Consider the following 23157-nt stretch of genomic DNA (forward strand, 5'->3'; position numbering starts at 1 on the left):
GGCCCTCCAAACAAATCCCGCGGCTAGAGGGTGCTGGTTTGGCTAAGAAGCTACAACCGGAGATGCAGATTGCTATCGACATCTATGACCACCTTAAATAGGACCACAGCAGCAACCCCCAAGGAGCCCTCAAGAGCTTGCATTTTTGCACAGTATGCAGCTAGGGCTCGGGGCAAAAAGCCAGCAATGGTGGCTGATTGCAGAATGAGAGGTTGCACGAACAAACGAACATTTAAGCCAGATATATAAAGGCCCCCAAGGCTGGAAAGCAGTCTGTGGCAAAAAGCAGGGATGGTGCTGAAAATAAAACACAGCCCCCTCTAAGTATACTTCCGTAAGCATAAATCAGATTTTCTTTAAGCCACTAGTCCTCATGGGGGCTTGAAAACAATCAGCTGACAACTGCCTCCACGTGCTGTTATACCTGCCATTCAATCAACCACTCAGCTTCCTTTTTATTGAACTTAGCAAGGCGCGTGCGGTTTTTAATTTCCATCCCCCTTTTTCATTCTAAAATTGCTTTAAGAAAAGAGTTTAAAATAAACTCTCAAAACATTCTTTAAAATAAACCCTTTTTAAAATAAAACGAGTTTAATTTTAAAATTGCTCTAAGAAAAAAGAACTGAGCAGCAACCGGTGTGGCATGATCGGAAGGACTGCTAAATGTCGCTGAAAGGACAAGGCAGAGAAAGCTGGGGACGGAGAAGACACCCCACCGAAGCAGGATCAATTTCTGCATGGCAGTTGGGGGACAGCTAAGCTACATTCTCACACGGTGCTAAAACGGGTGATTCATGTCTTTCCCTGTTTGGGGTACCCAGCCCTTGCTTTAGCATAGGGGAAACAGCCTATCCAATGGACTCAGATGATGGTTTATTTGCTTGGGCATCCTAGGTCACGTGAACACAGCTACGATGCTTTGCTAACCAGGTTTAGGGCTTCAGAATTCTGTGAGAATTCAGCCACACAGAATTCCATGCCCCTTTTAAGAATAAACCTACATTGCACACTCCATGCCAGGGAAAAGCAATTTGCTTGCATTATACCAGCGTTTCTCAACTTGGCAACTTGAAGACGTGTGGTCTTCAGCTCCCAGAATTCCCCAGCTAACACATGTGGACTTCGACTCCCAGAATTCCTTAGCATGCTGGCTGGGGAATTCTGGGAGGTGAAGTCTACATATCTCCAAGTGGCCAAGGTCGAGAAACGCTGCATTATACAAACATGAAGGGGCGTTTAAAAAGGAGAAAGGAACCAAGGCAAGAATTCAGGCAATGGTTGGGTTGACTTCATACTTACGACGTCGTAATTGGTAGGGGCTCGGTTCCGGGAGGCGACGACGCCGACGCCGGTGATGGGGTCCATGGGCACGTTGGGCAAAGCATCGGTGAGCTCTCTAACCTCTGGCATTGTGGATTGATCCTGAAAATACAAGGGTTCAGAGGCACAGAGAGGTCAGAAGGCAACCCGCCAGCTGGTGATTTGAGAAACTGCCTGAACAGCTGTATGGGCTGGGCCCTTCCCTGCCAAATTTTCTGCCACTGATAAGGCGTTGCTTGTTCTGGCTTGCTATTCTGAGAAGTTTGCAGTTTCCATCAGATCAGAGCTACCCTTTCAGCAGGAAGAACGATATTCGAGAACACAGACAGTTCAAGGGTGATAGGCTCTTCAAGAAAGGGCAGCCGTTGTGCCCAAGCTCACACCTGCCCCCTCTCTGGAAGATCTCCAGAAAGTAACATCTCCGTTCATTTTTGGTCTTTTCCAAGTTTCTAGTCCCTAGGGTCGGGAGACCACTAATTGCCTCTGCTTGTTCAGCCATCTCTGTTTCCAAACCATGGTGGCTGAGCCAGGACTCAAGGCAGCCAAATCACATGTTGGTTTAGAGCAGTGTTTCTCAACCTTGGCCATGTTAAGATGTGCGGACTTTAACTGGCTGGCTGGGGAATTCTGGGAGTTGAAGTCCACACATCTTAACGTTGGTAAGGTTGAGAAACACTGGTATAGAGAGCAATGGGTGACCGAGAGTGGGTGATTTGGTTCCATGTGCAAATTTAGTCGGTATGGGATTGCTTATGTTGGAACCCAAAGAATTGCATCTATATGTGAAATGATCATGGATTCTAATTCACAGTTTTGTTCTCGCTCTGAGCAGAGAGGAAACCCCATCTCTGCCCCTGCTAACACTCTCCAGCCCTGCTTTTAAGAGAGGCAGGTGTTATTTCTCCTCCTGTCAGCCTTGCGAGGTAGTCCAGACAAGAAGCACGCCCAGAAGTGCTAGTTCTAACTTTACTGTAAGGTGACGTTAACAGAATCTCGCAAGTCTGAAAGTACCTCTCTTCCCCCCTCACCTTTACAGACCAAGAAACTAGGGAGGGTCCCTTCTGAGATGTTTACCAGGCCCACATTCCTGCTGAGGGCTCAGCTGCCTCTTATCCGACTGTTCCTCCGGCTCCGGCTCCCAAGGTCATTCCCATATACCATTATACCTCCTCTGGTGTGCTACCTGGCAGATAACGCCTCTCATTTTTTCAGCCTCTGTCCTCTCATTCCGAGCAACAAAGCCACCATTTTCTTGAAGACTGCAGAGAAAGGAAAGCTGGCTTGCCCTTCCTCCATTCCAATTTCCCCACTGGGAGAGGTATCTGACTACGCTTTCCTGTTCCCCAACTCTCCCTCGCATCCAAGCCGCATCCCCGCAAAGAAAACCACGATTCTCTGGCTTGTTGAAAAAAAGAAAGGAAGCTGGCTTTGCCTCCTGCCACGGGCATGGTCCTGGAATGACCCTCCTAGAGGTCCCTAATCTCAAGAAAGAGCCAGTGATTCTCTTTCCCCCGAAGACCCAGCTGTGACATTTCCTGGAAGGAAAGGGGAGGATCAACCCCATCACAGCAGCAAAAAAAAAAGACGAAGAATGGTTTCTTTCAGTGGTCCTTTGGTTTCCCTTCAATTCCTTGGGCAAAGTTCCTTTCTAAAATGTGCAAAGAAGAAGGGGAGGGGAGCATGCACTAATCATTGTACTGCATGGCAGATGCTGAAAATCACTTTGGCCTCTGCTCTGCAAAACATTTTAAGAACTGTTTGGAGACGCTTCCTTGCAAGGCAGTATAAGGCACAGGGCGTCCATTTCAATGGGGATCAGCGGACTTCCCCCATTGGTCACAGCCCAAAGGGGCAACATAAAACCCCAGAGCAGAACAAAAGGGATTTTCCAAGCATCTGGGCAGCCTTTCAGCTCCCTGATATTTTAACGCAGAGATCAATTTCCACAAACTTCCAGAGCTAGAAGAAGAAAAGAGCTCCCCAAAAGTGATCTTGCCAGCAGCCACTAGGATAAGGATCGAGGCTTGAAGAACGGATGGCTTGAGCTTGCTATTTTGTTCCTCCTCCCTCCCCATCCCGTTTTCCTTGCATGCCATGCTTCTTAAAGTGTACATTCAAGGGAAAAGATTGGATCGGGGCTTATATTCCTAAGCCGCTCAGAGAACGGTTTCAACTGAACTTCTTTAAAAATCAACTAACCAAAATAAAGAGAGCATGTACCACTGCTTATATTTCTAAGCCGCCAGGCTACCTTTTCAGTTAAGCATTAAAGGAAAAAAAATCAGCTAAATAAAATAAAGCAGACAATTGCTCCAGGATTTGCAGCGATTTTCCTCTCCCGCTACAACCTACCAGCTTCATCCACACAGAACTGGTAGAGGTTAGACATGTGATATTATTATTATTATCCTTATCATTATTTTAAAGTAGGTTTCAGGTTAAAAAAACCCCACCATAGCACTTCAAAGCAAGATCAGGTTTATCACTGTATTTCACACTTGTGAACTGTCCCATAAGGACGCAATTCCGAGTCACCTTATGGGGGAGCTGTCACCTACATTCTCCCAAATGTCTGAGTTGTGCATGTGTGTGTGTGCGTGTGTGTGTGTGCGAGAAGAATCCCTGGTGTACTTTGGCAAACAGATACTTTTTTTTTACACACACACCCCCCGAGAGGTGCTAAAAACTGCCAAGATCCTCTTCTCTTTGAGTTCCGGATGGCAGAGAGAGTGAAACCTTTTCTCAGCCTGAAAAGCACAAAAGCTTTCCGGGGGGGGGGGGGGCGTGGAGGAGGGTGTGTGTGTGTGTGTGTGTGTGACCCAGAGCAGGCATGTGTGCAAGTGTGCACATGCATGCAGGAAACTCACATCGACTTTACGGCTGGATTCACAAAGGCCTGTAAAGAAGGCTGGTGAAGGCGAAGAGGCAAGATGTGAATAGAGGCTGGCCTGTTGGGATGAATAATGGGGAGGGGGATCAGAGGAACAATAAGCAAGCCCCCCCCCCACCGGTGCCAGCAACCTGGTTTTGAATTCTCGAAGTGCTCAAGATACCAATCATTTTCTCTTCTGATGGGCGCAGAGAGGGTACTCAACGTCCATCTCTGAATGTGCTCCAAGGCTGCTTCACATGGGTAGATCCCTGCCACCCTAAATCTCTTGTGCGCAAAAATGAGATTGTCACAATACTCTAACCCTGCAGGTATGAGTTTCTCTTGTGGCTCAGCTATCCCTCCGTGGCTGACCTCAAAGCTTCACCACTCCGTTTTTACCTGCTCTTTTCTTTCTAATGCAGAGGCCTGTATAAAATCAAGCTTCTGGATGCATGACATGCTTTTGGCCAATGTCAACGCTCCACAATTTATTTTCAGAAAATCTGCTCTGGCCAGGGCTTACCTTGCATGTAGCGTAAACTGTATTCTGGCCTTGCATGCTGCAGGAACCCAGTTTATGTTTAATGTTCACAGCCTGTTAAATGCCTTCCCCCTCCGTCCCTGGTTTGCAAACACTTTTTAATTTCTTAAGGTGATCGTGTAAACGCTGAACATCCAGCCACCCATAATAGTCGTGACTGCATCGGCCATGAAGCCAATCTGAGCCACACCTAAGGCCTGCCACAGCATCTCTGGCACACTTACTCATAAAGAGGATGAGCAAAACTTGCCTTCCTTGGTGGAATCAGCACAATGACAGCAGGCAGAGAGGAAATCTGCCAAGCATTTGAGGAGGACTTGAAAAGAAATTTCCCCCAGTAAGAATCCCTCCCAATTGGACTCCAGTTCCTATCAGCCTCAGCTGGACCAAAATAATAGGAGTTAAGGTTTAACACATCTAAAGGGGCCCACATTCAGAAAGGCTGCCCTAAGGTGTGGCTGGAAGACCAAGTAGGAGCAGATTTGGGCTATCTAGCAGGAAAAGTGAATGGTCGTCCAACTGAGACAGGCTGAATCCAAATGTGAAAAATGGGGGATCAAGTGAGGCCTCAAACTCCATCAAGAGCTTCCAAAGAGTGCATCTTCCAGAGTTAGAACTGAATCAATTCTGGTCCAGGTGGAAGGTTAGGTGGTTGGAGGGACCTAGACTGGCGGGGTGGGCGGGGGTGTAGAGAAGTAGATTATTTCTCCACCCCACCCCCCAGGACTGGCATTGTTAGCAAACAGGAAAGATGCCCTTTATCAGCGGTGCACGAACGGAAGCTTCAAACTTCCATTAAGCCGCCCGCAGGAAGGAAGGAAGGAAATGTGGCTTCAGGATTCTCGACTGTTTAAAATACTTAAGCCTTCACTGAACTACTCACTTTTGCATTCCACTCCAGCCTCTGCCCCTATATATTTATGCCCCCCATACTTATTTACTCCAACTCCTCTATGTATATAAATGCCCATAAATGCATGCCTATATTCCTAGAAAGGGGGACTCACACTGCAGCCCTCTGACGATGCACCCACAAACACCACAATCAAATAGGACCATTTTTTGCAACTCCTTTGTGCTATTTTTCCTGCCACGGGAGAAGGCCGTATTGTGCCTTGACACGTCCTCCCCAAAGTTACCCCAAGCCTTCCTCAGTTTCCCTATCTCAAGGGATGTAGGATGGGAGGGACCCCAAAGCTGTTCTGCATACAAGCGAAGCCTCAGAGGTCTAACTGCAAACATTCCAAGGAATTCAGCGGGGATATTTAATATTGTTACGATAATGCAAATCAAAGCCCACTGCCTCTCGTAGGAAAACTGAAAGAGTAGCTAGACCATACGGAAAAGTCTGTGCGCTGTTATGCCTGGATAAGGTTCAGACATTGTGCATTCAGTTTGTGAAACAGGGCTTGTCCAGGACCCCATGGCTAGATTCTCACATCACGGAGATTCCTCAACCACGGTGGACAAATTATGTACAGGTTTCAGGTTTCATGTAATTGTATATTTATTGTTTTAATGAGCTGTGAGCCACCCAGAGTCCCCCATTAGAGGGAGATGGGCGGGGATAAATTTAATAAATAAATAAAGATTTACTTCGCACAAGACACTAAACCCCCCAGTCCCCCAAAATCAGCTACATTAAAACCCGGGTCAAAGATGGCTTTGAGATGTTCTGGAGGTCAAGACATAATCCAGTGGGTTGCACCTCAAGTTTGCTGAATTGTTGCTTTACTGAATACACAACCGGCTGAATTGTATACATCACAACTTGCTACAGTAGAATTTTGTAATGTTTACATCCCATCGCTTACAGTTTACAAAGGCAACATCCTCTTGTCACAAACAAGGAAACCACATTACAGCTTACCAGGTTGACTGAACGAGGCCAATACCAATTTACAGCCAACGTATTTCTTTCTTTCCAATATTTATATATTGCCAACTTCTCACAAAGCTGTAAGTGGTTCACTACCTTACAGCCCTTCCTGGCTTCACTTCAGCTTTTCGTGTCCTAGCCCTGGTTAACCTTGATTTGCCAAACAGTAGCCTTTTTTTAAAGTGAACACAATTAATAAAGATACTCAGTGGCTGTGGTGGAAGGGGTGTGTTGATAAACAAACACTTTCAGATCTCTCAAGGGCAACACTGGAGGTTTGCAATGCAATTTCGAGGGGAGAGGGGTGGGAAAAGCTGGCTTTCTCGCATTTAAAGACTCTCTTCCTTGTTCAACCCACTGAGACACCCGCTTTTTCAAACTTGCAGCCCCATCCCCCTAGAAAATTGAAGCACAGTGGCTCCAACCCGGGGTCGGAGAGAGGATCCCATGCAGGGTGGGAACTAAGGAAGCTGAGAGACGATACCGGGAAGGTTCAAACAGGAGGACACCCAATTCAGGTGCCATTCCAGGGGGGAGCAGGGAGCCCAGCGTGTAAGAGACCGGGCTGTCCAACTGAACTTCACTCCTTCCCCTGCCTTTAAAAGAAAGGCCCTAGTGCATAGAGCAGAAGCTGCTGACCTCCAAGCTCTGATCCTAGGGGCTTTTCCACATTCCCCCAACAAGGGAGCCCAGAACCCCCAAACAGCACCAGGAAGCTCGGGGATTGGAGCTTTTGTGACTCAAAGAGCAGGCGTGCCTCCCTGGGTTGTGGTCGTTGATTGGCTGGGAGATATTTTCTCGCCTTGCACTGAAAAGGGGGGGGGGGGATTTAGGCAGAAGACAAAGCCAGTCCGTTGTTCTGAATCTCTGCAGGATCTTCCCCCTCCCCCGTCCCAAGCCCCGCTCTGCAGACCCTGAACAAGGGAGAGCAGCCCCTCTTTCCAGAACGGGGAAAGAAGCGGAGAGATTCCCCCATCACCACCATGCACAAGCCCGAACGCTGCGAAGGTTAAATGGTTGCAGGCCTCCGCGCTCCCGTCCCCGGTTTCGTAGGGGGAGAAGGGTCCCCCGATGCACCCAAGAAGGGGCATCTAGTGGAAGGGAAGGGAGAACGAGGGGCGCAGGGAGGAGAGGGCGCAGGGCCCAGCCCGGGATGAGGGAGCAGTGGGGGGCAGCCAGGCCTTGGGGGGAGACACTTAACTGTTGCCCGGGGCGCTGGCGGCGGCTGGTCGCGGCTCCCCCGTTTCAGGCAGAAGCAGCTTTTCATTGCCCGGCAGGGCAGGGACCGGAGCGGAGGCAGGAAGAGGAGGAGGAGGAGGAGGAAAGGGAGAAGAAGAAGCGGCAGCGAGTGGGGAGGAGGAGGAAGAGGAGGAGGAGGAGGAGGAGGCGGCGGCGGCCTGGCGGGGCCCGCAGGAGGCGACGATCCTTACCGGGCGTGCAAGAGCGAGGCCCCCAGCCCCGGGCAGATCCCGAGCGGTGCAGCCCGTCAGCAGCCGAGGCCACCGGCGAGCGAGGGCGGAGGAAAGCGGCGGCCGAGGCGAGCTGACACCGCCTCCCACCCAGCCAGGCGCTGCTCCGACGAGCCGACGCCGCCGTTGCTCCTGCCTTCGCCGCCGCGGCGTTAGCACAGAGCCCCCTGCCTCCCGGAGCCCGCACTGCCGCTGGCTCGCTCGGCCTCCCCCTCGCCGCCCACCGGCCCCAGGCAGAAGGAGCGCGGCCAGCGGACAAGGCTGCTGCAGCAGCAGCGGCGGCGGCTGCTCCGGCGGGCGCCCCCGGCCTAGCTCGCCCTCCCGTGCGCCCAGGGCGCCCAGGGGCCCCGCAGCCGTCTCCAAAGCGCGCCGAGAGCCCACCGCCGAGCCGGGGCCGGGCGGGCTGCGCGAGGGAAGAAGACCCCCCAGGCCCATCCGCCAGGCCCCGAGCCAGAGAGCGGCGGCGGGGGGGGGGGGAGCGCGCCGCGGAGCCCCGAGCGCTGCCTTCCTGCCCGGCGCGGAGGCTGCCGTGCGGAGCCCTCGGCGCGCGCGCCCACCTACGGCTGCCTTTCCGCCAAGTTGACGTGCCTGCCTTTAGGAGAAAGGCGGGCGGGGGGAGCTTTGATCCCCGAGTGGCGGCTCGTGATCGACTTTGGGCGGCCCCTCTCTTTCCCCTGCATCACCCCCGCATCATCCGCCCTTTGCAAGGAGTTTTAATATTTGGCCGTATTTGTAATTTGGCCTTTGCACACTGAATACTCAAAGTTATATCTATCTGTCTATCTATACCTATCTACCTTCTTACCTACCACCCATCCTGTCTGTCTCCATCCATCCATCCATCCATCCATCCATCCATCCATCCATCCATCCATCCATCCATCCATCCATCTCTGCCTAGGTACTACCAGCCATCCTATTTATCTCTACCTACCTACCTTTCTGTGTATCTATGTACCCATCCTTTCTATCTATGTATCTACCTATCTATCTACCAACCACCCATCCTATCTCTGTCTCCCTCCCACTCTCCCTTCCTTCTCTGATTTCCTTCCTTCCTTCCTTCCTTCCTTCCTTCCTTCCTTCCTTCCTTCCTTCCTTCCTGCCTGCGTCCCTCCTTCCTTTCTTCCTTCCTTCCTTCTTTCTTTCCTTCCTTCCTTTCTCCCTTCCCTCCTTCCTTCCCTCCCGTCCTCCCATCCTCCCTCATCTTTCTCTTTCTCCTTCCTTCCTTCCTTCCTTCCTTCCTTCCTTCCTTCCTTCCTCCCTCCCTCCCTCCCTCCCTCCCTCCCTTCCTTCCTTCCTTCCTTCCTTCCTTCCTTCCTTCCTTCCTCCCTTCCCTCCTTCCTTCCCTCCCTCCCTTCCTCCCTCATCTTTCTCTTTCTCCTTCCTTCCTTCCTTCCTTCCTTCCTTCCTTCCTTCCTTCCTTCCTTCCTTCCTTCCTTCCTTCCTTCCTTCCTGTCTGTCTAATCTCTCCATCATGCTATTCCCCTTTGGAGTACCAAGAGTGCAGAAAAGTAGCAATGGAGGCGAATATGTGTCGCTCAGGGTTGAACTGTGGAGTCCTTGGGGTTCTCTGAGCTTGGTTCTTTTCTTGCAAACATTTCATTACCCGGCTAGGTCACATCCTCAGTGCTAAAATGGGATGAGGTTTGCTCTCTTATTTATCTGCTGTGGCCTGCCTTGCCCGTGCTGGGGTGTGTGTGTGTGTGTGCAGAAAAATAGTTAAACAGTAACCCAAAGAAATTAAAGGATATGAGATAAAGAAAACATCATCTAATGCCGTTTATACAACTCCATTCACTATTTCTGCTTTTCTCTATCCCTGCTCATCGTGGGCTTATAAAACTGCCTATTTTTAAATGTGTTCATTCTTTCTTTTGAGGATCTCAACAATTCCACCTAACCCAATGCGACTGTCTTACCTTCGACATATTAATTTTCAGCTATATAAGACACACACACACACACACACACACACACATATATATATATATATATTCAGCTATATCCACTACATTCCCCTTGTTGCATCATACAATCTGTCAAACATTCGCTCAGATTCTCTACCAGCAATGCAGCATCGCAGCACACAGGCCCATTCGCACCTCCCGCCCACACATCTCTGTCTTCACCCCAAACATTCCTTTTACTTTGGGCCAGTTAAAACATCAAGAGGCTATCCCACTTCCTGCTCCCGTGAATTATTTGCTAAGCATGCCGTTCATTCTTACACACGTCTTAACTTCTGTTACCCCTTTTTTCTTATTATTTATTTTATTGATTGATTGATTATTAAATTTGTATGCCGCCCATCTCCCCCAACGGGTGGCTCTGGGCAGCTCAGAATTCAAAATCAAAAACCTATAAACGATTCAAATACCCCATAAATGGTTAAATACGCAATCCATTAAAATCCACTAAAAACAAACCCGATACATAAAATAATAGTTAAGGATTAGATGAATCAACCTTCAGTTTCGTCATGCAAAGCGTTCCATATTTAAAGCCCATTCGCCTTAGAATATGTGTTCCCTAACTCAAGAAATGCACGAAAATTACCTCCCTGTCATTCATGCCTCCATGACCAACTGCAGAGCAACGATCTCGTCCATATACCCAGCTGCATAGTGTCTTTATGATTTTCCTCACTGCGTCTTCTTTGCATCCTTTCAATCAGACTTTGGTTAAACATCTTCCCAGACACTTAACAGACCAGCCCATTGAAGGTTTTTATTCATTCCTACCACCGGTCAAATCAACAATCCAGTAAAAACAAGTTAAAAAACCAGTCACAAACATATACAAACCATCAACCATTTTAAAATGGTCTGTGGCTGAACCCATCCTTAGATCAGCTCACCCCCCTAACCCAAAATTCAGTGGGACACAGCACACCAAACCAAGAATAAATAAAGCATATGATGGCTTAGCAACATCTTGAATCCAGCCAGAGATAGAATTTGTGCATTGCGCTAAACTATAGCTTATTGAATAAGATACAGTTAGCTGGGCTTGTACAAATCACAGTGGATTTACATATACATTGGACTAAAATATAAATTCTGGTTTGCAGTGCACAATCAGGTTTATATGGGTGCTTCAAGTTCTGTTTTTAGTTCTTACGGCTGTTGGTTTTATACTCTTTTATGTTGTTTTGTGGGTTGAAAGCCACCCAGAGTTGTTTTAAGATGGGTGGATACACAAAGATTTTAAATAAATCAGTAAAAGAAATCAATACACAGAGCTAAGCTAACCACAGAGAAGCCCCACTGTGGCTTAGCTGAACGTGTGAATGCAGCAAGCTCACCTCTTTTGCTTAATCGCGGTTTTTCAGTAAGCCACAGTTGGCCAGTTTTCCTTCTAGTTGATTAGGGCTGGCAGAAGAAAGCAAGGGTAAACCCGCTGCATATTGTTTTCAAAAGCTGAGCTTGATTCAAGGGGGTGTTTAATGTGCCCAGCTTAGCAGGCAGCACCTGGCTGACTGAAGCAGAACTGGGCCTGGTTCATATTTGGATGGGAGATCAGTAGGAAACACCAGCATTGTGGGCTAGATTGCGAAGTTTGAAAACACCCTGGACAAAGAAAATAGCGCATCGCTTCTGCAGCATTGCCAAGAGGACAATCCGGGTAGAAGTGGATCCCCTACTCAAGGGAGAATTTAAACAAACAAAAAAAAACTTGAGTCAGAGTGGACATCAAATTGACCTTTCATTCATCTTCTTCTCGCTTGCTTCACTGATTTAAGGAATGTTCAGAGAGTTTTGTTTTGGTGATAATGATGTGGATGAAAAAGGATTTTAAAAAAATAAAAACCCACATAATCACAGTTCCTTGATCTGACAGAGTGATGGAGAAACTCCTGGACAGGTTTCATTTGTCGGTGGGATGGTGAGAGAAAGGAAACTCTTTTAACCAACCAACAGTGGCACATTTCTCTTGTTTAGAATAGGGCACCGTGTCAATTAAACCATCAAAGGAAGATCTTCACGCTGTCTTGATAAAACAAAAGAGAGAGAAGTTATGTAAGTTAGAAAATTGCTGCCTTGCTCCAATCGAAATTGCTCGCCAGGCCATCTGCGCAGGGTTCATCCTTCGAGGGGGATACCCAGGTTGGGGGAAAGCAGGAAGCCTCATTTTACTAACTTATCGCTTTGCATATTAAAAGAAAGCTAAAACAGGTTCCACCATGGCATTACTGGTCAGGGGGAGGTGGTGGGCGGGTGTGTTTTTCGCCTATAATTTTACTGAAAGTTTTATAAACAAAGGTAAAAACGAATGCAAACGAACGCAAAGGAAGGAAGAAAAAAGAAAAAGAAAGAAATTGGAAAGCCAAAAGGGCTTTCTAAAGAAAGAAAGAAAAAGAAAAATAGAAAAGGAAGAACAAAAGTTACAAAGAAGGGCTTTCGGATCTTCTTTACTGCAGTTATAAGGACAATGATAAATTTACCTCTTTCTTTAAAGGTACAGTGGAACCTCGGTTTACAAACTTAATTCGTTCCGTAACTCTGGTCGCACCCCGAATTGGTCGCAACCCGAAGCAAATTTCCCCATAAGGTTCAATGTAATTACCATTAATCCGTTCTGGCGTGGAGGACAGGGAGCGGCTATTGCTTGGAGGGAGAGTCCCCCTCCCTACGACCACGTGTCAGGGGCGGAAAATGGCCGTGGACCACATGTTGGGGCGGAAAAATGGCCGCGGACCACATGTCGGGGTGGAAAATGGCCGTGGACCGCGTGTCGGGGCGGAAAAATGGCCGCGGACCACATGTCGGGGTGGAAAATGGCCATGGACCACGTGTCAGGGGCGGAAAAATGGCCGCGGACCACATGTCGGGGTGGAAAATGGCCATGGACCACGTGTCAGGGGCGGAAAAATGGCCGCGGACCACGTGTCAGGGGCAGAAAAATGGCCGTGGACCACGTGTCAGGGGCGGAAAAATGGCCGCGGACCACATGTCAGGGTGGAAAATGGCCATGGACCATGTGTCAGGGGCGGAAAAATGGCCATGGACCACGTGTCAGGGGCGGAAAAATGGCCGCGGACCACATGTCGGGGTGGAAAATGGCCGTGGACCGCATGTCGGGGCGGAAAAATGGCCGCGGACCACATGTCGGGGTGGAAAATGGCCATGGACCACGTGTCAGGGGCGGAAAAATGGCCGCGGACCGTGTCACGGGAGGGAAAATGGCCGTGTATCCTGTTCGTACCCCGAGGCGGAGTTCGCAAACCGAAGCAAAATTTTGCGGCCGGAGCTGCTCGTAACCCGAAAAGTTCGTTAACAGAAGCGTTCGTAACCCGAGGTTCCACTGTACATCAAGAGCGTCTCCTTTCCAAAATCTATCCTGTCTAATCATCAAACCCGTAAATCTTAAGTTCGTTTTTTTTTCTGTTTGACACAAAAAGTTCATAAGGGGTTTCCAGTCACCAATAAACATAGATATGGTCTTTTCTCTAATCAAAGAAATCAATTTGGTCATCTCAGCAAGTCCCATCTTCTTCACCAACCATTCCTCCATTGTATAGGTATTGCGAAATCTTTCCATCTTTGTGGGAGGTGGCATGTTTGTTAATTTACTACAAAGAAATAGCAAGAAACGCAAAGCAGAGATCCATACGAATCTTACAGCTGCATTTCAGGTTTACATCAAGAGTAGGAAGCTACTTATGCGGGTTGATGACCCCAATAAAGTTATTGTATTGTAGGAAGCAACTTGCTGGCTGGCTCTTTTTATCTACTCCAGTTACAATTTAGGTACAAGGAGTACAACTCATAACAGGGAGGATCTCGAGGAAGCGAAAAAGCAGAAAACAAAGGGAACAATACTGTTCTCTTTCAGGTCCTTTTCTTCCTTAGACTTGTGGGTGGGGAATGGGGGAGAAACATTAGATGAACACTGACATTAATACTGGGATTATTCCACTCAGTGAAATCAAGAGTCCACAACCTAAGGCCCCAATTACATTGACTGCCCCAAGATTTCCAAATGGTAATCTTTAATATGAAAGAAGAGAAAAACAGAATCTAATACATCCCTCCAATCCCAAAGACAGGTCAAAAGAGAAATTTCAAAGGAATTCTCAAGCTCCCTGAGAATGAGGTTGAAAAACAGAAGCCGATTCCACAAGGGGTGAAAACTTTAAAAGGACTGGAAACCAGGTTTTGACACAGGTTGACATCTAGCCTTCAGGAATGGACAGCTCCTTACTGCGTAGTAGTTTGCCATTGCCAGAATCTGACTAATTTCTACTGTTCCCCGTAATTATATGGAGTTTAGCGGTTTCTCAGATCTAAAGATATTCCCTCAAATTGAATGAATCCCCCCTCTTTTTTTTGTTTCCATTCCAGCATAACTGCTACTGACTCTGAGTTAGCTACATTTCAATAATGCCAAAGATGAAACTTTTTTTCAAATCCAATTCTTTACGGCAGGCCAGACTAAATAAAACTTACTAAACAAAACCTACCGCGTAGAGCTACAAAACAGAACATACAAAATAAAATAAGACATCTAAGATTTTACACACACACACACACACACACACACACAGAGAGACACAAACCTGCCTGCCCTTTCGGGCTCTCAGCAATAGACGGCTTTTTCCAAGCTGCAAAAACCAACTTTGCAACTTTATCTGCTAATAAAAACAGCGTGTAAAAGTCTTCAGTCCACCCCAGAGAGAGAGTTAGAAGAGGAGTTAAGTGCTTTGATCAATCTTATTCTCAAATCTTGTTCCACATTTATTTATTTATTTACCCAATGAAGATCATTTCCCCCAAACACTGCTTGACTGCCCTGGCCCAGTCACACCTATTCTTTCACGCCTGATCAATGGGAAGAGAGCTGCTGCGAAGTTTTGCCCACATCTCCTGGTGGAAGAGCTCATGATTCATTAGGTGCTTCCTGAGAAAATGGGACCATCTTGCCCAAATGGTGATAGTTGACTTACTTCATCTGCCAGCACCAGATTTGACTGGTTAGTAGCTGTCTGGGTTAAATATGTTGTGGGAACACAGCCACAGAGTAGGGCCAGATTGCCCAGAATCTCATAATCCTAAATAAAAACACAGCAGTTTAGACGGGATGGCCAAACAGGCCTGTCCAAGTCTATGATTCTGTAATAATGAGAAAGCCACAAAAGAGAATACTGGTTTGGTTTGTAAAATCTCTCCTTGCAGCTTGGATTAATGACAGAGGCCTGTTCATTAACTGCTGGTGGGCTATCAATTAGAATTTAATTGCCAATTTTGATTCCCCTCCTCCTTTGTGAGCAATGGCTTTGAGTCCTGACACCTCTGCTTTCATGCCTGCTCTGTCGTTTCCAAGAATCTGGAAAGGGTGCCAACTCTCACACAAAGAAATGCTGAATTCCCCGTTCCTTTGCAGCCTGGTGCCGGCTGATACTAAACAAGGAACATATTTTAGAGCTGGCACCTCCATTTTTAACCGACACTAGGCTCATCTTGAATTCTCTGCCTCTTTTTTCCCTTTGGAGCAGAAGTGGGAACCAGGGGAAAGACAACCGAATTCAGAAGAGGCTGTACACATGGTCTGCATCGTAAGGTTACTATTACGCTGCGTCGTAAGGTTACTATTTATCTAATGCGAGCAGAGTTGGCGCACACATCTGGCGCCTGGCACTTACTGCAATTATTTATGATTTCCACCAAGATTTAAAAGCTCATCGCCGGCCTTGTAATGCAGTAACTGATTGCACGGCTAATGTAATTAAGGAAAGATGATGATGTCCACGTGGCACAGCAGATGGTGGCATTCGTTGCAATCGGCAGCACACAACTGGCAAGCAACTGCACAAGGGCAGTGAGGCACCGGCAGCTGGAGCCTTCATCACCTTCGGTCTGGAAATAAAGCAAAGGCAGGGGAAGAAAGGAAGAAACAAAAGGATACGATCTATTGATTGATGATGTACCATCATGTCAGTGTTGCCTTTAGTGACCATGTAGATAGACCTTCTCCCAGATGGTCTGTCTTCAGCCTGGTCCTTCAAGTCTTCCAACAGTGCCCCATCACTGCTGTAACTGAGCCCATCCCCCTTGCTACTGTTTGTCCTCTTTTTCTATTTCTTTCTACCTTTCCAGCTTTATGGACTTCTCCTGAGAGCTAGGTCTTCACATAATATGTCCAAAATATAATAGTTTGAGCCTGGTTATTTGGGTCTTGAGTGGGAACTCTGTATTGATGTATTTGGTTTGTTTTCTTGGCTGTCCACGATATTTTCAGGAGTCTTCTCCAACATCAGAGTTCAAAAGTGTCGATATTCTTCCGATCCTGCTTCTTCAAAGTTAAACTTTCAGGTCCATAGAGTGCTTCAGAGAAGATTGTTGCCTGCAAGATTTTGATCTTTGTAGGGATAGCATGACAGCATCTGAACACAAAACTGCAGCAGGAATCTTCTTCTTCTTGCAGCTTTCAGATGGGCTAGACTACAACACACATCATTCCCTACCAGCCTCTTCAGGTTAGAGAGGCAATAAAGCCATGAAGAGGTCTCATACAGAGGCAAACATATTCTACCTTGCTTATATTGTCTTCTGCTCCTGACCTTTGAATCAAGAGTTCTTTCTAAATTTTGGAGCCAGAGTGGTGCAATAGGGTCAATATTATGAAGGTGGATTAGGAGTGGGGAATCAGGAGCAATGGGATCAGGAACTGGAGGAGAAGCTGGAAGACAGGAAAGAGCAAGCTGGGAGGCAGGATTATGAAGGAAGTCAAAGCTGGAGGAGAAAACTGTCAGCATTGCGAGGTAATCCAGACAGGAAGCACGCCCAGATGAACACATTCTATTTTATTGTAAGGTTTCATTAACAGAATCTTGCAAGTCTGAAAGTACATTTCTCCCCCATCACCTTGACAGTCCAAGAAACTAGGGAGGGTCTCTTCTGAGATGTTTGCCACACCCACATTCCTTCTGGGGGCTAAGCTGCCTCTTATCCGACTGTTCCCCAGTGGAATCTGTTTCTCAAATTACATTTCTTGGGCAGAAATGTAATTTGAGAAAGCAACTCAGACAGGACCCTCCCTAGTTCTCACAAAGATAAAGGGAGGGAGGGGGAAGCATTTCAGACTTGCAAGATTCTGTTACTGTAACCTTATAATAAAAGCGTTCACTTATTTGTCTTTCGTTTCCAAGTTTCGTCTACAATGGAGGGCTGAACCCACTGCAGTGTGGGAAGCCCCTGCTATGTTTGCAAGGCTCTCCTGTCCTTCCTATCCAAGAGGAGCTAATAATCAGCTGTTGGGAGGGGACAGCGCATGGCTGAAGGTGAGAAATTGCTCCCTGCAATTCAGCCATTCACCACATGGTGGTTGCACGATAACAGATGCCCTGCATTGATGCAACTCTTCTCCACTTCCCTTGCTGCAATTCTGCACATCACCAGCATGTATTAAACAAAGAAAGGACTCAGAGGAGGGAGGGAGGGAGGGAGCGAAGCAATCTAGATAGGTGTTAGCCCTGCAAAGTAGTCCAGACAAGAAGCACAACCAGGAGTCCTAGCTCTATCTTTATTGTAAGGTTACATTAAGAGAATCTTGCAAGACTGAAACTATTTCTCCCCTCCTTTCTTTTTACTCTCTGAAAAACCAGGGAGGGTCCTTTCTGAAACGCTTCCCACACCCTCCTTCCTTAGGTGGGCTGAGACATCTTTTACATGCCGGTTGTCCCATTTGTGTCTCTCCCTCCTGTCTCCCAAGGTCATTCCCACAGACCATTACATCACATTCATACAATATGTAAGACACAATTGCATCATACTGATTTTTCTGCACGTTGGTAAAAATCCCACCTGAAAGATATTTGTTTGAAACACAAGTACAAGCACATCAAGCTGAGTGCATTGTGGGGCTCTAACTTAATAATAATAATAATAATAATAATAATAATAATAATAATAATAATAATAATAAACAGTTTAAAGAGACTATATAAACAAGTGCAAAAAAGAACAAAAAGAATATGGAGCAAATGAATAAACCAGGGATTTAAACGTATCATGGAGATTATAACTGTAAAATTCCAATAATTTGTTATAAATAAGTCTACTGTATATATGATAACTCATTAACAGTCTAAGAACCATGATTAAACTTAAACTAAAAATGAATATCAAGAATTGTATTTAGCATAATATAAATCTGTGAATAAATTCATACATTAGAGTAAATTCGATCCATATTACTAACATCTATTCTGACTGAAGTCTCTTGTGAAATTGAAACCACACATTTTATGCATAGATTATTCCCATAGAAGTCGATGCTCTAACTAGATCTGTACATGCATGTTGAGGACATGCTGAAGCAGAAAATAGCAACTGTGAGAAGACACCTTCAGGACTGAGAAGTTTGGAAGAGGAGAAATGTCAGTGTTTGTGGAAAACATCAAATCTGAACTAGTGGCCATACTGAATAGGAAGATGATGGGTGCTCTTATCTAATACTTTTGATAGACAACAGGTTGGGAACCATTGCATTAGGTATAGTGTCAACTGTTAATATAGATCCCATGAAAATCGTTATAAATGGCCATTAAGCAGCCAGAACCAAAAAGAAGCGAAGATCAAATTGTATTTGACAACCATGCAGCAGAACAAATATGGAAACTGATGAAAAGGCTTTGGCAAGAAATGAGGTCTTTGCTAGGTTCCAGGAAAGCAACAGAGAAGGTGCCAGGTGTTCCTCTCTAGGGAGAGCATTCCAAAAAGCAGGAGCTACCAGGGAAAAGGTCTGTTCTCGCAAAGATGCATGTTGTATTTCAGTGTGAGAGATCACTTGGAAAAAGACCTCCGAGGATGACCGTTGGATGTCGGTAGGAATATACCTACCCCAACCTTTATCTAGAGAGCCATGAAGTAACCTCAAAACATAAAAATATGAAACTTCATACATGCACTTGTCGGTTGTGTGCTGCAGAAAAATTCTGCATTTTTCTACCAACTCTCATGGCATTTGATGGAAGAGAATTGATTTTTGAAATTCGTTTCCAAGGAGGAGAACGTTACAGTTAAATTCTCAGGTGGAGAGCCTGCTGTCTTGTAATTTATAATTTATGGCCAGGAGGTGAGTAAAACTGTCCTTTTTATGACTGTAACATCTTCGCACCTGGAGATTGCATTCTGATTTCTTTTGCTTCATTCAATCCCATGGGACGTTTAGGAGGGGATCTTTTTTTAGATTGGGAAATCTGGACATCCAGGGAGACTTGAAAGAGATAAGATTGACCTAAGTAGCCTCATCTTCCACAATTTCCAACCATCATGTCAGATCAAAAGCATCACCAGGAGAAACTCAAAAGAAATTCTCAAGCAAGCTGAGGATCACATAGAGAAGCAGACACCTCTTCCACGGAGAAAATCCAAGGCAGCGTTTAATCTCATTTGCAGAAGAAAATAAAAACTTTTCCCCAGCTTCTTCCTGGTTCTTTTGCAAACCCTTTGAAAATCTTGTTCAGATTCCTACCTCTTTCAGCTCTGGAGCTGAAAGCCAGAGTTTCTTAGGACAGAGATGTCAGTTATGTCACCAACCCACCATCAGCCAGCCGCAAGGTTGAGAAGTGCGGGGGAACTTGCCTGTTCAACAGGGGGAGAGGTGGGTGAAAAGAAACCCCAGAATTAAACCAGGATGGTTATAAAAAGGAACTGTACCTTCATGCTGATAAAGAACAATTAATTGTTTTGGTGGCTTCATCCTATAAGGCAATAAAGAAAGTTATCAAGCCCTACTGTATCAAATGTCAGAGAACCTAATGCTGAACAAGAAACTAAAGTTTATTCAAATGATGCTGATTCAGATATTTGGGAAATTTAGCCAAGACCTATCATTTTTTCTGCTCCAAGCGAGACCTGGGACTGAACATGCTCTGATAGGTATCCAACCCTTTTTAGATACGATCCCACTTACTCACAAGCAAGCCTGGACCGGTTGTGAGCAAAAGCCAGCATTCTAAAGCTGAATGACCAATCTAACTCCACCATCGTACCCCTAAACCTCCATCATGTAAAATGAGGAATTTGGTTGGCAGATTTCAACTTCTTTGAATTTTTTTCCCCCTCGCCACCCATCGCTGCCGGTGGAAAGAGGCTACAGATAGGACTAAGTAAATGATAAATTGGAGATGTGGCCCCTTGGAAAGAAACTGTAGTTTTAATAGTCAAGTGTGTATGTATACATACATTATGTGTGTGTGTGTGTTGCTGCAAAGCAAAGGTTAATGTTTTTTATTGTTCAATGTCATGTTTATAGCCAATTGTTGGGGGAGAAAGTGTGGCGGGGGGGAGCCCCATCCCGTGATTAATTGCAGCAAAACTAGTGGATCTACAATTATTTGGTTGTTGTGAACAAATAAAGGGCTCCAGTATTCATCATATTCAAATGAGGCAGTAAAATAAATGACGCCGCCATCGTTGACGAACAAAACCTAGGTCTGTTCCTTTTTGCCACTGAGAAATGTACTAAAAAAAGGGGGGGGAGGGAAAGAAATGGTAAATGAGATACAGCCCTTGTCAAGGGATCGCTCGCTATTTGTCTTCACACAACACAGCACCACGCTGACCTATCCCTTGCCGGTTTTAATTTATGTCACGAGATGTGCCTTCATTATGCGCTTTTGATGAAAACGAAGCTCTGGTTTATCATAAAGAATCTCCTTTCTCTCTCTCTCTCTCTGCGCACGTATGTGCGTGCTTTAAGAGATCGCCTTCCCCCCATAACTCTCCTGCCGATAGAAGTTCTGTTTTCCATTAGCGTCCATTCTGCCCGGTTAAAGTATCCAGGTACCACCGCAAATCTCTCCCATCATTCATCATAATTTTGCTTTCCACTTTGTCACAGCTTGGGTGTTTAAGGAAGATAGATGGTACAAGATGTCTCCCTTTCAGAGGCTCTTTATGCTCTGGTAAGTGTGTCCGATGCAAAATTAGTTTGCCACTTTATTATTTTCCTGTGAGTGTTTGTCAAAGCTGGCCTCTTCGCCTCTCCTGTACGGAGCACGGCGTGCCGGCTGCCATTCAGGAAAGCCGCCAGGGACACGGCAGAACCTGGGAGCGCTGTTCCATGTTAGCCCCATCAACCCCTCGGTGCCCAAGGAGGGGTTGTATCAAGAAAGCTACCCTTATTCAATGGGGGGCCTCCAACGCTCCTAGAGGGCTAGGACGACCATCAGGTCAACGGAGCAGGGTTGCAATTTGGGCCTGCCTTTTGCCAGCTGAGATCCTTCAAGCAATGCGGCAAGAAGACCTGAGAGCATCTCTGAGAAGATGGGAAAGAAACTGAAGAGCAAGAAAACCCATCTGCAGCTTTTCGACCATGTTAGGAGAGCATTGACATCTCCTAGTGGCAGTTCCAGGACAGCTCTTTGAAACAACACAGCCTTACCAATGGACACTACTGATCATTGCAACATCTCTGAGCTTCTCCAGCATCACCGGGCAACCTTATCTCCATGTTTATATCTGGGAGCTCAAGAATGAAGAGAGTGGTGACCTTATAGAGGAGCCACCATTAGAAAGCAGAGAAACTGGTTGGCAAGAAGAGATCTCCCTCTGTCCCTGAAAACTCTATGTCTAAAGGTGAGGTCTTTTTAGGTGCTTCCAGCCTCAAGGCCTTCACTGATTAACTAAAAAGGAGAAATTGCAAGGTCTATTATATGACTCGTTGGCTGAGGTCTGACTTGTGTTAGTAAAAGAGTTAACCTGATGGGTTCTTCATGCTGTTCCTTATACGCAGCTCAACTTTCATTGCAACAGTCCTACCAGCATCCCAAGTCTACTTCCTGGCAGCCCAGGTGACCTCTTATCTGCTCATTCCAGTGTTGGTGGAAACAGGCCACGCCATCATTTTGAAGCCAAGCAAGACCAACACCAATCCCTAGGATGCATCTGTCCTTAGAGGGTACAAGCAGGATAAAGCAAGAGGAACATTAGCTTTGAGGAAGGAATTGTCAAGTGACCATCACTGACAACTTGATACAATGGCCGTCATGTATATGTAAAGGAGATATGTCGAATCATTGTTCTTGGGAATATTCTGTTTATTCAGATACACCTCCTTCATGAAGAAGAATTCCATCTGCCTATAAACTTTATCTATGCAGAGCAACATGGGGCTTCAGTTCCATTTCCTACAACCAGCATTGGCATAGATAAAGGATTATGGGAGTTGTTCAAATCTGGAGGACATCAAGGTGTCAATCCTTGGTTCAGAACCTCTTCTAATCTTCTGAACATAAAAGCATTTGGATCAGAGCGTGGCAAGGGGGCGGTCTTAGATGGACAGCCTTGCAAGTCCTCCATCCATTTGACCGACATGTTGAAGGTCCCCCCTGAATCTTTCTTTGGCTAATCCCTCAAAAGATTCTTGTGCTGTGATAACAAACAAGGAACATCCTACAGATGTAGATCAACCCACTGGCAATATGCCTTCTACTGTAGCTTCCAAATGGAGTGAGTGTTTTTAGCAAACTTCAAAGGAACCACTATGCTGAATCCCCCACCCTCTAGGTGTGAATGCAATGGAAATGAATATGTATGTTTTTGTTTCAGTCGTGTCATGTCTGGCAAGATACTATTTACTTTACTGAAGGGAGAAGAAAGAAACCTTTCTTTAATGCTTTTCTTTGTTGCTCGGTGAATACAGAGCTGATCTCCAAAGTGTTGTACAGAAGGAATTTTTACAGCAAAACATCCCAATTAATTTGAAGGAGGAAGGCCTTGCTGTTGATGTTTCAATGAACAACGGTTCAGGAAAGGTTCTGAAATTGGAGGAAGGGGATGCAGGGAGACAGGCCTACCCAGTTTTTGAAATTCTCATTTTTGGGGAATGGGAACTTCCAAGAATGCTCAGCAGATGTTGTGGAACCAAACCAATGGAAAGACACCATCTTTAGAGCTGCTGATTTTTTTTTTTTTTAGGGGGGCAGTGAGATTTCAGGCTAAGTCTCTTCTGTGCATTGCTTTTTAAGGTACCTGTAAATTAATGCTGAGGGTGGAAACATGATTTGATGCTGTTTTCTAAGCTGGGTGTATTTTCAGAATTGCCTTCTCCGCTTTTCAGGGCAATT

At 46.2% G+C, this 23157-nt stretch overlaps 1 protein-coding gene across 5 annotated transcripts in view; it reads right to left on the reverse strand.

Moving 5' to 3' along the window:
• The window catches only part of MVB12B (multivesicular body subunit 12B), a 61359-nt gene extending 52790 nt beyond the window's left edge, over positions 1–8569 (reverse strand). For 2 of the 5 annotated variants that reach the window (XR_015797296.1, XM_088147008.1), the window contains exons 1-2: positions 8043–8555; positions 1300–1422 (exon numbers count right to left, since the gene is read on the reverse strand). Coding sequence is in view for 4 of the 5 variants with exons in the window: in XM_088147008.1 (XP_088003134.1) it covers positions 1300–1422; positions 8043–8516 (597 nt within the window). In the remaining variant the exon portion in view is untranslated. Of the gene's footprint in view, positions 1–1299; positions 1423–2503; positions 3727–7813; positions 8019–8042 lie in introns of those variants that run through there. The other 3 variants (XM_007439308.4, XM_088147009.1, XM_088147010.1) reach the window with 3 other exon arrangements.
• Positions 8570–23157: the final 14588 nt, after the last annotated feature.

Source organism: Python bivittatus, unplaced genomic scaffold (genome assembly GCF_059951505.1).
Source record: "Python bivittatus isolate LINGU-HERP-01145 unplaced genomic scaffold, Pbiv_v1 ctg000160_np1212, whole genome shotgun sequence".
Lineage (NCBI taxonomy): Eukaryota > Metazoa > Chordata > Lepidosauria > Squamata > Pythonidae > Python > Python bivittatus.